The sequence below is a fragment of the Antechinus flavipes genome, chromosome 2 (assembly GCF_016432865.1).
Source record: "Antechinus flavipes isolate AdamAnt ecotype Samford, QLD, Australia chromosome 2, AdamAnt_v2, whole genome shotgun sequence".
Taxonomy (NCBI): domain Eukaryota; kingdom Metazoa; phylum Chordata; class Mammalia; order Dasyuromorphia; family Dasyuridae; genus Antechinus; species Antechinus flavipes.
In genome coordinates, this window is record NC_067399.1 from 255,206,544 (window position 1) to 255,222,193 (window position 15,650).

Sequence of the window (15,650 nt, forward strand, 5' to 3'; positions counted from 1 at the left end):
GGAGGGGCGGAGTCCAGGTAGGGCTGGGGACAGGGCAGGGCCCCAACGCCGGAGTTTGCAAATCAGCGGGCGGAGGCCACGTGGGTCCCTCTTCAGTCCTGCCCCCGAGGGAAAACTGGAGCCGCCGCTCGAACGGGCACCTGTCCGGGAAGAGTAAGTTGGCGGAGCTTTTCCTTTCGGGTCCGGTCTGGGGCTCCCAGCCACCACCGTGACGGCTGCTGGCTTCGGACCCCCTCGATCCAGGAGAGTCTGGGGGCAGGACGAAGTGGAAGCGAGGAGGGAGAGGCCGAGGAGCGGTGCTCCTTGCAGGTGACGCACCCACGGTGCCCTAGGAAGCCAGCCCTCGGGTCCGAACGGAGCCGGGCCCATGGAGAGCGGGCCCGGTAACCTTCGGAAGAAGGCGGCGGAGCGGCAGCACCGGGCCGAGGTGATGCTGGCGGGGGAACAGCTGAGGTAGGTACCACACTCGGACGAAGGAGGAAGACACTCGGCCTAAAAGGCACGGAACTCCCAGGACCTTAGAAATTCTCTAGTTCAATTCCCCCTTCTTAAAAAATGCCCGTCCGCCCCCCGTTTTACGTATGAGGAAACTGAGGCTCATACTGGTTGAAATGACTTGTTATGGTCGGAGATAAAAAGCTGGAGTTTGATCCCTCGTCTTCTGACTCCAGCTCCTGCTTCCTCCACGAACCTCGTGAAGGGGAAAATAAGACAGGGTGAAAAAAAAGCGGCTAAGGAGTGCGTTGGCGGAACCTGGAAACCTACGGGGAAGGGCTCAGAGGCAGGCTGAACTGGGCGTGAGAGAAGGGGACGAAGAGAAGAGGGGGAGAAAGTGTCGGGATGTTTTTGGAGTCAAAACAGTAGAATCTTTTAATGCTGATGGGAGGTCTGTGTATTTCTAAGCTTAAAGAAAGTACAGCACAGGTAATGTAGGAAAAGGGCAAGTGACCAATGTCTCTCTCTCTTGTAGTCTGTCGTTCTCTGTCTCTGGCTCAGTCTCTTTCCCTTTATCTCCCTCCTTTCTCCTCTTCTCCTCTCCTCTTTCCCCCTTTCCCTTCTTCCTCTCTTTCCTTTCCCTCCTCCCTTTCCTCCTCTTCTCTTTCTCTTCTTTTCTTCCTTTCCCCAGGTCTCTTAGACCTACAGAGCCAGACTGGTTTCTTTTCCTTTCCTCTATTACAGTGCTATACATTGCAACTCCGTTTACCTACTTTTTTTAAACCGAATTAGAAATTCTTTCCTCGTAAGTGTTTGTGAACTGTTTTCTGATTGGAGAGATGGACCTGTTGGTAAATGTTTAACAGTCGACATACTTTGACGTTTAATTTGCATTATTAACATCACTTCATCATTTTTTAAAGTTTAAACAATAAAAAAAATCAATTCTTGATTTGTAGCTTTTGCTGATTTTCTAGGTGTCAATATACACAAACTGAAAATCCTAATTGTTGGACTGGAGCCAGCTTGTCTGCAAACCCTAAAGCAAGCTGGGTTGAGAGGTCTTGAAAACCTGAATTTGAATATTGAGAGTAAACAACTCTCCTCCTAGCCACAGTTTACAGCCCCTTCCTTTTCTTTTCTCTTGGATTTGAAGTTGGGAGGATGTCCCTCCTCTTCCTTTGCTTACTAATTGTGGAGAGTTCACACTAGAGAGAACTGATTCCCCCCCCCCCCTCTTCCCCCTGGAGAACTTGTAGTCCTATGAGCTTTTTAATTTTTTACCCTTGAGTTTGCCCTTGGCTTTTCCCCATAACATTGGCATCCTGCCTGTACCACAAGCCCAACACACACACACACACACACACACACCCCTTCCTTTCACAGAACATACATGAAAAATGAGAAATTCTGTGGCTAGAAGTCAGTCAATAAACATTTATTAATACCTATTATGTACCAGGCACTGTGCCAAGCACTGAAGGCTTAGCACTAGAACACAGCACAAGCTGACAAAGTCTGGATCTGGGGAGAAGCAGAAAGGGAAAAAATCTCTCTGTTCTCTCAGTAGCCCCCAGAGTGTGGTCAGGTTAGAGTGAAAACTATAGATTTGGATTAGCTTAAAGAAAAAGAGAAGCTATCTGTAGTGGGGAAGCAGAAGAGGAGAGACCTGATGGAAGTCTGGACAGGGAAGTATGGAGGGGATCAAGAGAAGGAACTTGTTTGCTCTGGGGACTGGGAAAGGAGAGCGTGAACTCTTAAAAGAGAGTCAGAAGCCATGCTTACTTCAGGCAACAGTAAATTTAGAGGCCTCATTAGGGCAGATGCAGCCTAGGAACATAAACATTTAAAGAAAATTCTCAATTTTGAGAGGTGATGAGGTAACAGTTTGTTATTATTTATAAAGAAAAGAATCTGGAGTTTTGGTGGACACCAAGTTTAATGAATCAACTTTGATAAGGCAGCCAAGAAAGCAGATTTAATCTGGAGCTGTGTTGAGAGGAATGATTCTCAGAGCAAAGAAAATGAAACCCCATGTGCTTTACTTGAGTCAGAATCACATCTGGATGATTGAGTTCAGTTGGGATGTTACTTTTTAAGAAAGCTATTGATAAAACTGGAATGATTTCAAAGAAGGATAACCAGGATGGCAAGGGGACTTGAGACCAAATCTTGGTCAGTGAAAGGTCCTTAGAAGTAAAGATTTATGGAGAGGAGGAAGAATCTGACATTCTAAGTATTGGGAGAGCTGTAATGGGAAAGAAGAATTAAGCTTGTTCTGCTTGGCCTTAGAGGACAAAACTGGGAACAATGGACAGATATTATAGAGACGTGGATTTCAGCTCCCTCTTCAGTCCCTTTGGCTTTGATAAATCTCTTAATTCAGTATGAAAGGAAATACATTCTTGAGTTCATTGTGCATATTCATATAATAAAATAGATTAATTTTTCATAAAGAAAAGTGAGATGAGATATGCTTCTTGAGGTTAGACCGAAAATTTATAAATTCATTGATTGGAAATCAATTTCTCCAAAATCAAATAAAAATATTATTGATTTCCCCATAACAAGCCTCTCATAACCCAAGTTGGGAATCCCTAGACTAATAATCTATGAAATCTCTTTTGATACTGAGATGTTATGAGAGGAACGATATAGAGGACTTGTAGTCATAGCTCAACTCCACCATTTATTACACAAGTTGCCTTGGGAAAAACACTTCATCCCCTTGGTATGTTGGATTTGGTATGGAATGTTGGATTCGGGGTCAAAAGACCTGGTTCGGCTCTTAGTCCTGCTCTTTGCTACCAGTGTGATTTTCAGGAAATCACTTAAACTTTCTGTATCTTCATCTGTGAAATGAGGAAATTATATTATGTGTCCTCTATAGAGCCTTTCTAAGCCTAATTCTAGGATGAGAAGATCTGAGCTCTAATGGATCATTATTCCCTCTTCTAATCAATTCCCCAATATTATGTCTGCAGGACTCAGGGTCTGACTTTAGTATCGTTTCTGAAATTGTTTTGATTGGATATGACCCAGGGCTACTTGATCTCTCTCTCTTCAAATATTTGAAGGGCTGTCATGTGAAAGAAGGTGTAACCTATCTAGCTTTAGAAAACAGAATCAATAGCAAATGAGTAAAATTTTCAAAAAGTATATTTTGGCTTAAGATTAGGAAAGACTAATTAAAAACCGGAACTCTCCAGAATAGAATGGATTATCTTGAGAGGTGATATGTTGCCCCTCCTCGAGAGTTTTTCTTCAAAATCTGGGTGAATGTTGTTAGATTTATTACATTGAAGATTCTTTTTGATTATGAGTTGGAATAGATAACAGCTGAAAGGTCTCTTATAATTCTCAAATTCTGTGATTTCTGCTAGGTTTATATAGGCTTTGGGGGTGTTTTAAAGTAGATAAATTAGTTTGGTGTCTAGGAGGAAAGGATTTCTTTGGGGATGGGGGTGGAAGAAAACCTTAGAACAAGCTAGGATACAGACTGACAGTGAGCTCTGAAAATTCCTAGCAATTCAGTGCACTAGAGCTTTCTGAAGGTGAATGAATATTTGGAAGATTTTCGTTGCTCTCCTGGATCCTTCCACCCTTCCTCTGGTTCACTGATATATCTCTATGTCATTTCAGCAAGTTCCTGAAGGTGAAGATGATGGTCTGGGCACCCAGCCCTACGTGCAGGTGGTTCTGAGGCTGTGCTTCAGAAGAAATTCCTTGCGCTTCTGGTGGGTGAGGGTGCCCTGAGGACCCTCCTGAGAGACTCAGCCCTGGGACGTTCTAGAAGAGGTGGGAGAAGGGGGGACATTGTAGCTACAGGATGATATTGTTACCCAGTACCTGCACTGGTCTAAGAGCAAGGAGGCCTGGGCTCTAGCTGTGCCATCAACTAGCTGTTTGACCTTGGGCAGTAATTTCTCTCTCTAGACCTCACATTGAGATTTCTGGTTAAGTTGAGTAAAGCAGCTACGTTTCAAAGAAGGCCATCCAAATCCTTTAATTCCCTGTACTAGACTCTAGCTAAGGGAGAAGGCCCTGAGAATGTGGAGGATAAAGTCCCAGGGGGAGGAGGGACAAAACCTAGAATAGCCCTGATCCCAGAATGCCCAGTGGACCAGAAATCTGAAGCAATCTAATTGGAGACATTCCAGATGCTCCATTATTTCATGATGCTAGAAAGGTTGTAAGACAGGAGTTATTGGGGAAATAGGTAAAGGCAAAGAAGAAACAAAATTTTTGCTTCTTGTAAATGATAGAATGGTCTTCTTATAAAATCTTGAGATTCAACAAAAAATTAATTGCAACAATTAATAACTTCAGCAAAGTAGTAGGACATAATCTAGGATACACTGCAACATATCTAACATATATAGGACTGCTTGCCATCTAGGGGAGGGGGTGGAGGGAGGGAGGGGACAAATCGGAACAGAAGTGAGTGCAAGGGATAATGTTGTAAAAAATTACCCTGGCATGGATTCTGTCAATATAAAGTTATTATAAAATAAAATAAAATATTAAAAAAAGTAGTAGGACATAAAAATAAATCCACACATCTTCAGCCTTTCTGTATATGGCTGGCAAAATTTATCAGGAAGAGATCAAAAGTAAAATTCCATTCAGACTGAATACATAATTATAAAAGATTTGGGAGTTCAACTACAAATATAAAAATTTTATATAAATACAACTACAAAACAAACACTTTTTAGAGCACTAAAGATGGATAAATAGTTGGAGAGAAATGAATTGCTTATGGCTGGTTCATGTTCAATATTACAGAATAAAGTACAGAAAACAGTAGAATTCAGGTGCCTGGGAACCTTCTCTACTTTTCCCACCCAGGAGCTAACATTTTCAGTTTGTTACCCGGATTTTTCTGGCTTCCAAGGTCAGGGCATACCATAGACTGAATTTTTTATGTAGTGCTACTCCAGACGAAGGCACTTATGATAGCTTCTCTTTGGATTTGCTTGATTGTTATTCAGTCTGTAGCAATTCTAAAATCTTTTCTGGGTATATGTGGGAGATTTTGATTCTTCTGCATTCTTTTAGGCATCCAATGAAAAAGTAATATCATATAAATTAATTTATTTATTCAGTGCTACACCAATCAAACTGCAAAAAGCTTACTTTATAGAGCTGGAAAAAAATTAGCAACAAAATTCAGCTGGAAGGGGAAAAAGGTTAAGAATCTAAAGAGAAATAATGGGGAAAAATGTGGGAAGGGGGCCTGGCAGTATTAGACGTGAGACAATACTACAAAGCAGTAATTATCAAAACTACTTCAAATTGGTTAAAAAATTTTAAAAAAATTGGTTAGTGAAACATCAGGCACACAAAATCCAAAAGCAAATGAACAGAAAATGGAGCATTCTGATAAACAAAAAGTCCCCAGTTATCCACTGTTCCATTAAAATCCATTCTTCCATTACAACTTATTGAAAAATTTGAAAACAGTCTGACATGTTAGACTTAGGTGACCACTTAATTCTGTGTAGTACAATAAGTTTCAAATTGATGCATGCCCTAGATAAAAAAGGCTATATTAGCAACAGATCACAGGAGGTGGGAGAGATTTCCTTTTTCAACTGTTTGAAGAAGAGTTCCCAAGCAAATAAGGTGATTATCACAAGAGAGAAAATAGAGAACTTTAGTTATATAACATTGAAAATCATTTTGCACAAACAAAATCAAGTATAAAAGGCTCAGAAAAAGGTGTGCTTGAATCAGACAACTGAGCACTCAAAGCTAATAACCTATTGGATATGAGACAATGACTCTATTAGCATATGTTTGGAAAAATAGCTCTTCTCACAATAGTTGCTGGATCACTGTTTGGTGTTAAGATAATTATAGGCAAGAATTAGAGGGCTGAGGGAGAGGGGCCAGAGACTCACTTTGCCACCAGACAAGGAGGAGAGAAGTTGGTGAGTTTGGACTCGAGAATCAAGGATACATCTTTGGTGAGCCTGTGGCAGTTTGCCTGCTTCTCCCCCTAAAGACCAAGGACTTTTACTTATCCTGATTCTAGCTGATTCTGAAGCCTCCAGGGAGCTAACCTGGATTAACAATCAAGGAAGTTAGGAATACAAGAAAAATTAAAGGAGAAACTTAAAAGTTTCTCTAATAAGGCCTGATTTTTTTTTATTATAACTTTTTATTGACAGAACATATGCATGGGTAATTTTTTTTTACAACATTGTCCCTTGCACTCACTTCTGTTCCAGCTTTTCCCTTCCCTCCCTCTAACCCCTTCCCTAGATGGCAGGCAGTCTCATACATATTAAACATGTTAAAGTATATCTTAAATACAATATATGTGTGCAGAACTGTGCAGTTCACTTGTTGCACAAGAAAAATCAGATTCAGAAGGTAAAAATAACCTGGGAAGAAAAAACAAAAATGCAAGTAATCCACATTCATTTCCCAGTGTTCCTTCTCTGGGTGTAGCTGTAGCTGGTTCTGTTCATTACTGATCATTTGGAACTGAATTGGGTCTTCTCATTGTTGAAGATAGCCACGTCCATCAGAATTGATCCTCATATAGTATTGTTGTTGCCGTGTATAATGATCTCCTGGTTCTGCTCATTTCACTCGGCATCAGTTCATGTAAGTCTCTCCAGGCCTTTCTGAAATCCTCCTGCTGGTCATTTCTTACAGAACAATAATATTCCATAATATTCATATACCACAATTTATTCATACGTTCTCCAATTGATGGGCATCCACTCAATTTCCAGTTTCTGGCCACTACAAACAGAACTGTCACAAACATTCTTGCACATGTGGGTTCCTTTCCCTTCTTTAAGATCTCTTTGGGATATAAGCCCAGTAGTAACACTGCTGGATCAAAGGAGAAGGCCTAATTTCTAAGATGAGATATTTACTCAAAAAATGAGTCATTCGCTAATAAATAGATGTTTCTAGGGTATGAACCTAGAGAGCTTTAGCTGCTCTCAACTGACAGCAACTACATAAAAACATCTCAAATTAGGAATAATAAGAGAAATGTGAAGATACCCTGAAGTTCTGGCAGACGATTTTTGGAGCAGATGTGGGGACAAGCAGTCCAATAAGGCAGTTAGGTGGTGCTGTGGATAGGGTGCTAAGCTTGGAGTCAGGAAGACTGAAATTCAAATCCAACCTCATACTACTTCTGATGCTGGACAGGTCACATAAACCCTGTTTGTCTCAGTTTCATTGACTGTAAAATGAGGATAATCATGGACTCCTATCTTCCAGGGTTGTTATAATGATCAAATGAGACAATAATTTTGAAAAGTGCTTAGCACAGTATCTGACACATAATAGACACTTAATAAATGTTTATTTCCTTTTTGATGCACTGCTGATGGAGGTGAGAATTGTTTGGCTTGTTCTGAAAAGAAATTTAGAATTTTAATCTCCAAAGTCACTAAACTACATAACTTTTAGCTCAGGAATATCATTACTAGATATAAACTCTAAAGAGGAAAACAAAGTATGAACCCGACAAGAGATAGAAAAAATTGGAAGATATATAAACAAATGCAAAGTGAAGTGAACATAATCAGAAAAATCTATATATAGTGACTACAACATAGTAAAAAGAAACAATCTTGAAGCCTTAAGACTGCTTATTAATCCCACAAATGACCAATTCCAGATCCATAGGACTGATGATAAAGCAAATATCAGTTACCTCTTGGCAGAAACTTAGTGGACTAGGAATGCAGAACAAGGTGAAGGTGTGGATTTACTTAGCCTGGCTTCATTTATTTGTTACAAAGGAGGAATTTTTTTTTTTTTGGTAGTAAGGTGGGAATGTTATAGAGGGGGAGGGAGCTAGTGATAGCTCCTTAAAAATGAAAAGAAAGAAAAAAGTGTCAACAAAGCCTTTTTAAAAAATGACAGAAGAGAGAAGGAAGTTCAGTGGAAACAGACAAATAGACTGACATTAATATATATAGATCTGTGCATGTATATATATATGTGTGTATACAAAAGAGAGAGAATAAGGACCACATTAAACAGGTCAGCTAACTTCTCAAGAGTTCTAGGCTATTCTTTATAAGTTGTAAAAAAAGTACATACTAGTGTTGCTGGAGGGAATTTCCTAACCTAAATGTTCCCTGTACTAATGAAAATCACAAATCCATTCCTTATCCTTTTAAAAATACAAGCTGTACATCACAGAGACGTGCATTTTAATATAAATTCTCCTTTTCTTTTTTATATATGAGAATGTCCATTTTTGTTGGTGCCTGTCAAGTTTAAAATAAAAAATAATGATATTGTTTTAAAAAAGTGAAGTGGGATAGGTTTAGATCTGTCTCTAAGGCCCATTCCAGCTCCAGCCTTCTCTGAGTCTGAGTTAAATGAGAAGCCTGTCCAGAAAGAAGCTGTCTGTAGAGAAGCTGAAGGTGGGTGGCCACTGAGCACTTTTTCCTGGGATTTAGCCACATACTCAATACTGTCCTTTAAAAGTCACTCTATGTTTTCTGTATAATCTGCCAAGTGTCCACAGTTCCCTTCCACAAAACAGCTAAAACCCCTGCCCGTGGGTCACTCTGAATGATCATATTTAGTGGTTAGAGATCTTAGGAACAATCGATGAATTCATAAAAAATTAAACTGCAAAAGGGCCTCACATGAACCAGGCCTAAGAATCCTCCCTAATGCTCACTATAGTTTCCATAGAAGCTGATTCCACACTATAAAGAGGTTTGTATTTATATCTGCGTTCATCTGTAAAATGAATTTAGACTAATAACCCCTGAAATCCCCTCTAAATTACTCTAAATTTATGATGCTATGATACAATGTTAAGGCTTCAATAATTTATTTCTTTCCCTCAGTTCTCTCCTCTACTTCTCTCCTATTTCTCACCCTGCTTCCTTTCTGATTCCTTCTTCTCTGAACTGCCTTTTTCTCCCTTTTTCACTCATTTTTTGTTTTCCTTCTTCCCCCTAATTCTTTCTCCTTTTGTTCCCAGCCTTCTCCTCCATCTTTCCCCTCTCTTTTCTCCTTCTCTCTCCCTTCTTTGTCTCACAACTTCCCTTTCCTTTCTTTTATCTCTTCTTTACTTTTATCACTCATTCATTTTCCTTTTTCCTCTTTTTTCTCTCTCCATTTCTCTCTATCCATTCTCCCTTAATCTTTTTTCTTCTCATTTCTTCCAAATTTCCTTCTTCATTACTTCCCAGAAAAATCAATCACAGTTTCTAACTCTCCTGAAACTTTCTCACCTTCTTGATTGACAGGTTCAGAAGTCTGAAGATAGTCTGTTGTGGGGGGTAATCACCACTCTCTAAGATAGGTGGTTAGGTTATGGATGACCCCAGAGATCCCTTTCTATCTATTAGATCTTAAGCAAGTCACTAACCCCTTTCTTAATTTCTTAATTCCCATCTGTAGAATGGGAATAATAATAGCATCTACCTCCAAGATTGCTGTGAGGATCAAATAAGATAGCATGTATACATATATGTAAAGTGCTCTCTGTAAACCTTAAAGCACCATATAAATGCTAATTATTATTCTGATACACCCCAGTTATAAGAAATAGTATTTCTTCTCTCTTCCTGTGTTTAATAGCTCTAGCACCCATTAGAATACTTTACATAGATCCTAGTATAGAACTCCTCTAGGGTTTGCTGATCCCTCAAAACCCCCAACTCTTCCTATTCCAAAGGATAGAAACTACTGCTAATTTAAGATTCTAGGGTTAGCATTGGATGAATGTTTTTTATTTTTTAAAATTTCAATAGTATTTTATTTTTCCAATTACATGGAAAGATAGTTTTCAGCATTTGTTTTTGTAAGGTTTTTGAGTTTTAAATTTTTTTCTCCCTCTGTCCCTTAGCTCTCCCCTCCTTAAGACAGCAGGTAATCTGATATAGGTTATACATGTATAGTCATTTGAAACATATTTCCACATTAGTCATGTTGTGAAAGAAAATCAGAACAAAAAGGAAACGAGAAACAAATAAAAAGATGAAAATAGTTTGCTTCTGTTCTTATTCAGTCTCCATAGTTCTCTCTCTGGATGCAGATGGCATTTTCTATTCCAAGTCTGTTGGAATTGTCTTGGATCACTGCATCATTGAAAAGGATGGATAATGTTTCTAGGTCTCTTCCTCTCTCCAGGTTCAGTCTCTATTTGCTGGATGTTCCTGCTGACCCTCATCCTTCTATTCTGGATTATCCTCACTCTGGCCAATATCTGACACTTCTGAGGCAAGAAGGGAAGGACTGTGGAAAGTGGCTGATCCCTAAATAAGACCCTAGTATAGAAGCTCAGCTGTGATGTCTGAGACAATAGGGACTTCCCAAATGTCCCCTGGATAGTGGTGAGGCATTTGGGGTAAACAATAGCCGGGGCCCATACAGCAGGGAGGAAGGGAAGTCTCTGCAAAAACATCCGGGTATTTTTTCCTCTTTTTTTCCCCCACTCTCCATGTGCTGAGGGTGGGGAAATTCCCCCTGCAGCTAAGGATTGTAAGATTTAAATGTGACCCCATTAGGCTACATTAAGGTCATAAGGCAAGTCGATGAGTGACAGAATTATGGAGCTAATAACTTGCCTTCATGCCTTAGTGACTCATTTTGGATCCTGGTCTCTTAAAGATTAGACCTTTTATTGTTTGATTGTCTGACAGTTTTAATTACATACCTCCCAATCCTCAAAATTGAGAGGTACGACTTCTCTCAGAGAAACTGTGATGCTCGAAGCAAGAGACAATATTGTGAGGGCTGAAAAGTAGGAAGATCTGAGTTCAAATCTCCAATCTGTCACTAACTATGTGACCCTGGATCACTTAATTTCTGGGTAACTGAAGTAACACTTGAAGACTTACCTACAAGACACAAATATGTTGATGGGGGAGGAGAGACTTTGGAATTTCCCTTGCTGATGAAATTATAGTTCCTTTGCATTAAGCAAAATCCAGGACAAAATTATACTTGGCCCTAGTTGGGATTGAGCTGGGCAACCCTCCAAGATCTGAGGGAAGATAAAGATTCCCTGTGTGAAGGAATGAGACCTCTGTGGCCAGCGCTGTGGCCAGACCTGTTTAAGCTGCCTCAGGAGAAGCAGACAGTGTTGCCTGGCCTGGGCAGGCGACTGCAAAGTCGTGTTCCAAGCCAAGTGAAAACCCCAAAGATCTCACCTGAGGATGGGGAGCCAGTCAGGTAGCAAAATGTCAAGGGTGGCCTGTGTGGCAACAGGCATGTTGTGTGGGCATCTGTGAGTGCCTCTGTGTGTTTGTGTGTGTGCTATGTGTATATTGTGCTAGTAGGGGATGGGGGGTGTTGAATGTATATATATGTGACTTGAGGGGTTGCTTTTAAACTGAGAACATGGCTGTTCTTTTTTCTGAGAGGAGGTGAGATTCTGAAGCTCTGGGAGGAGCCAGCAGGGATGGAGAAAGGTTGAGGGACAACACAAAACAGCTGCATTCTCAGAACTTTGTCAGTTACCCTGTCAAATCCCATGGTGAAATTATTAAATGTCACAGAGCTAGGCAGGGTTGTATGACACGAGAAAAGTGTCTTCCTTAATCTGCATGATCTGAGCAACAATTAGTAGGGCATCTTCAGCCAGTCAGGGAACCCTCCTCCACAAATTGAGACTTTACTTCCTCTCCTGTCCCCTTGCCATACATGGGGTAACTTTCTAGGGACTTCAGGGAAATTGTAACCCATTTTCTTTTTTTTCTTTAAAAATTTTCCCCAGTTACATTCAAAAGAATTTTTTTTACATTTGTTTTTTAAAATGTTGAGATTTTAGATTATTTCCCTTATCCACAATTAAGAAACCATATGTGAAGTTATGCATAAAAGTCAAGTTGTGAAAGAAAACAGATTTCTCACCCTAATAAAAATTAAAACCCTCAAGAAAAATTAAGTTAAACAAAAAGAGAGAGAATACTTCAGTCTGTATTCAGACACAATCATTTCCTTCTCTAAGTATGGAAAGGAGTTTTCATTGTAAACCATTCAGAGTAATTGTGAATGATTATACTACTGAGAATAGCAAAGTCATGTACAGCTGGTCATCCCAGAATATTACTGTTACTTTAAATACAGTACATTTCACCTTACTTCTTGTTGTTTTCCTGAGAGCAGCCTGCTCATCATTTCCCACAGAACAATAATAGTCCATCACAAACACATACCACAGTTTATTGAACCATTCCCCAATTGATGGACATCCCCTAAATTTCCAGGGTTTTTTTGCCCTGAGAAGAAAAATGCCATGAATATTTTTTTGCATATTAAGGTCACTTTCTGGGGGTTCCCTCCCTGAATCTCTTTTAGTTTTCATGCCTAATTGTGGTGTAGTTAAGCCAAAGAATATGCATGAATTTATAGCCCTTTGTGCACAGATCATATCTTTTGATCATTTATCAAATGGGGCATGTTTTTAAAAAAATAAATTTGATTCAATTCCCTCTATGTTAAAGAAATGGGATCTTATCAGGGAAATTTGCTTTGAAAATTTTTTTACAATTACTATATTTCTCCTCATTTATTCTCTCTATCCTTTCACCCTGTCCCTCCTCAAAAGTGTTTTGGTACTGACCACTCCCTCCCCCAACAAGCCCTCTCTTTTATAATGCTCTCTTCTTTCCCATATCCCATTCCCCTCTTATTTCCCTGTAAGTTGAAATAGATTTTTATACCCTTATTGAGTATGTATGTTATTTCCTCTTTCTGGTGACAGTAAGGTTCACTCACTCATCATCTTCTCCCCTCCTCCTGTCTTCCCCTCCATTATAAAAGCTTTTTCTCACTTCTTTTTTATGGCAGATGATTTGTTCATTCCATTTTTCCCTTTCCCTTTCTCCCAGTACATTCCTCTCTCATCCCTTAATTTCATCATTTTAAAAAAAAGATATTAATTCTGCATAGTCAACTCACACCTGTGCCCTCTGTTTATATATACTCATTCTAATTGCCATAATAATGAGAAAGTTTTAATGAATTACAAGTCTCATCTTCCCTTGTAGGAATGTAAACCATATTAAGTCCCTTATGATATTACTTTCCTGATGACCTTCTTATACTTTTCCTGAACCCTATATTTGGAAATCAGATTTTTCATTCAGCTTTGATTTTTTCATCACAAATATTTAAAAATCCTCTATTTCATTGAATGACCACTTTTTCCTCTGAAGGATTATATTCAGTTTTGCTAGGTTAGTGATTCATGGTTAAATCTTAGCTCCATTGCTCTCCAGAATATCATATTATAAGCCCTCCAATCCTTTAATGTAGAAGCTTCTAAATCTTTTGTTATCCTGACCATGGCTCCACTATACTGAAATTGTTTCTTCCTAGATGCTTGCGATATTTTCTCCTTGATCTGGAAGTTCTAAAATTTGGCTATAATATTCCTGGGAGTTTTCATTTTGGGATCTTTTTCAGGAGACAACTGGCGGATTCTTTCAATTTTTATTTTACCCTCTGGTTCTAGAATATCAGGACACTTTGTCTTCATGATTTCTTGAAAAATGATCTCCAGGCATTTTTTTTTGATGATGGTAGATCAATGACTCTTAAATTATTTCTCCTGGATCTATTTTCCAGGTCAGTTGTTTTTCTAGTGAGATATTTCACATTTCTTTTTTTTTTTTTTCATGTGCCATATTTTATCTTGATTTATCATTAAATCATTGGTTTCCATTTGTTCAATTCTAATTTTTAAGAAATTATTTTTCTCAGTGAGATTTTGTGCCTCCTTTCCCAATTGGCCAATTTTGCTTTTTAAGTCATTCTCCTCATTAGCTTTTTGTATTTCCTTTTGTATCACTCAATTCTTTTCCTAATTTTTCCTTTATCTCTCTTACTTGATTTTCAGTCCCTTTCGAGTTCTTTTATGACCTGAGCCTAGTTCTTGTTTTTCTTGGAGACTTTGTTTATAGGAGCTTTGTTATCTTCTGAGTCTATGTTTTGCTCTTCCTTGTCACCATAGTAATCTTCTATGGTCAGAATCTTTTTCTGTTGTCTGCTATTTTTTCTAGCCTATTATCCAGCTTTTAGCTCTTTGTTAGAGTAGGGCTTGTTTCCAGGGTGGAGGGTGCCCTGCCCCGAGCTTCAGGGGTTTTGTGCAGCTGTTTTACGGATCCTTCTAGGGACTTGACCACAAAATGGAAAATGTTCTATTCCATTTTGGGGGGGGGTATTCTGATGCTCTAATAGTTGTGTAGAGTCATTTTTAAAGGAATTTGGAGCGGTTTGGGGGAGAGGTTGGAAGAGTGTTTTCTTGCCATTTTGACTCTGCTTTTTTGTGATCCATTTTCAAATGTATATAGGTACTGGATGAATGCATGAATGATAAATTTATCACTAATTAATTGCAATCATTAATTGTAATTAATACAACTATTCAAGCTTCCATCTAGCATTAATATTATGTTAGGCAATAGGTATATACTGGGGGTATTGTTGTTGTTTTAAGCTTGCCTGAAGCTGATACTCTCTTTGCATTGTCTTTGCTTTGAGGTCTCAGGGTAATACTACTTTGCACAAAGTGTAATTAGGAAGGCAAGTGTAACTTTAATATGGCATGCATGTCCGTAGTCAGACAGAAATTGCCTTTTAAATTACTCACTGTTGTATTTTCCCTTCTCTTTGGAGATCATCTGTTTTTTTAAACATACACTCTTTTAGACTAACTGCTGTTTTGTAGTTTTACCTGTTGTTTTGGTTATCCACACTTTTTTGTCCTCTTCGTTAAGATATATCGCTGCAATCTTTATATTTTTGCAAGCTTTACATCATGGACCACCAAGTCTCAACTTTCAGTGGTTAAACTGTAAAGTGGCCTTATTTTCTGCCAAAAGAGTGAGGAGATATGCATCACTTCTAAGGGCTCTTCCTTTGCCCTCCCTCATCTGTTTTAGGCTTCGACTTCATGATGGGAAGCTCATCAAGGATCGACGTTATCATCTTCGGACGTATCCCAACTGTTTTGTGGCCAAGGAGCTCACAGATTGGCTGATAGACCACAAGGAGGCACCGGACAGAGAAACGGGCATTCGGCTCATGCAGAAACTAATGGACCACTACATCATCCATCATGGTACGTGGTCTCTCTTCCAACTTTCCTTACCTCCCCACTCTCCTGGACCTTCTGTAGAGTCCAACAGCTTCATTTCTGAACAACAGAGAGGCCCAGTAGGATGGGAGCTGTGTGGATCGGGTAAGGGATGGGTAGAACA

At 39.3% G+C, this 15,650-nt stretch overlaps 1 protein-coding gene across 1 annotated transcript in view; it reads left to right on the forward strand.

The window, feature by feature from the left end:
* Positions 1-115: 115 nt before the first annotated feature.
* LOC127549019 (DEP domain-containing mTOR-interacting protein-like) overlaps positions 116-15,650 on the forward strand; it is a 31,123-nt gene continuing 15,588 nt past the window's right edge. Inside the window, exons 1-2 of the mRNA XM_051976749.1 lie at positions 116-453; positions 15,333-15,511. Coding sequence (XP_051832709.1) covers positions 368-453; positions 15,333-15,511 — 265 coding nt within the window. The 5' untranslated portion in view covers positions 116-367. The remainder of the gene's footprint in view (positions 454-15,332; positions 15,512-15,650) is intronic.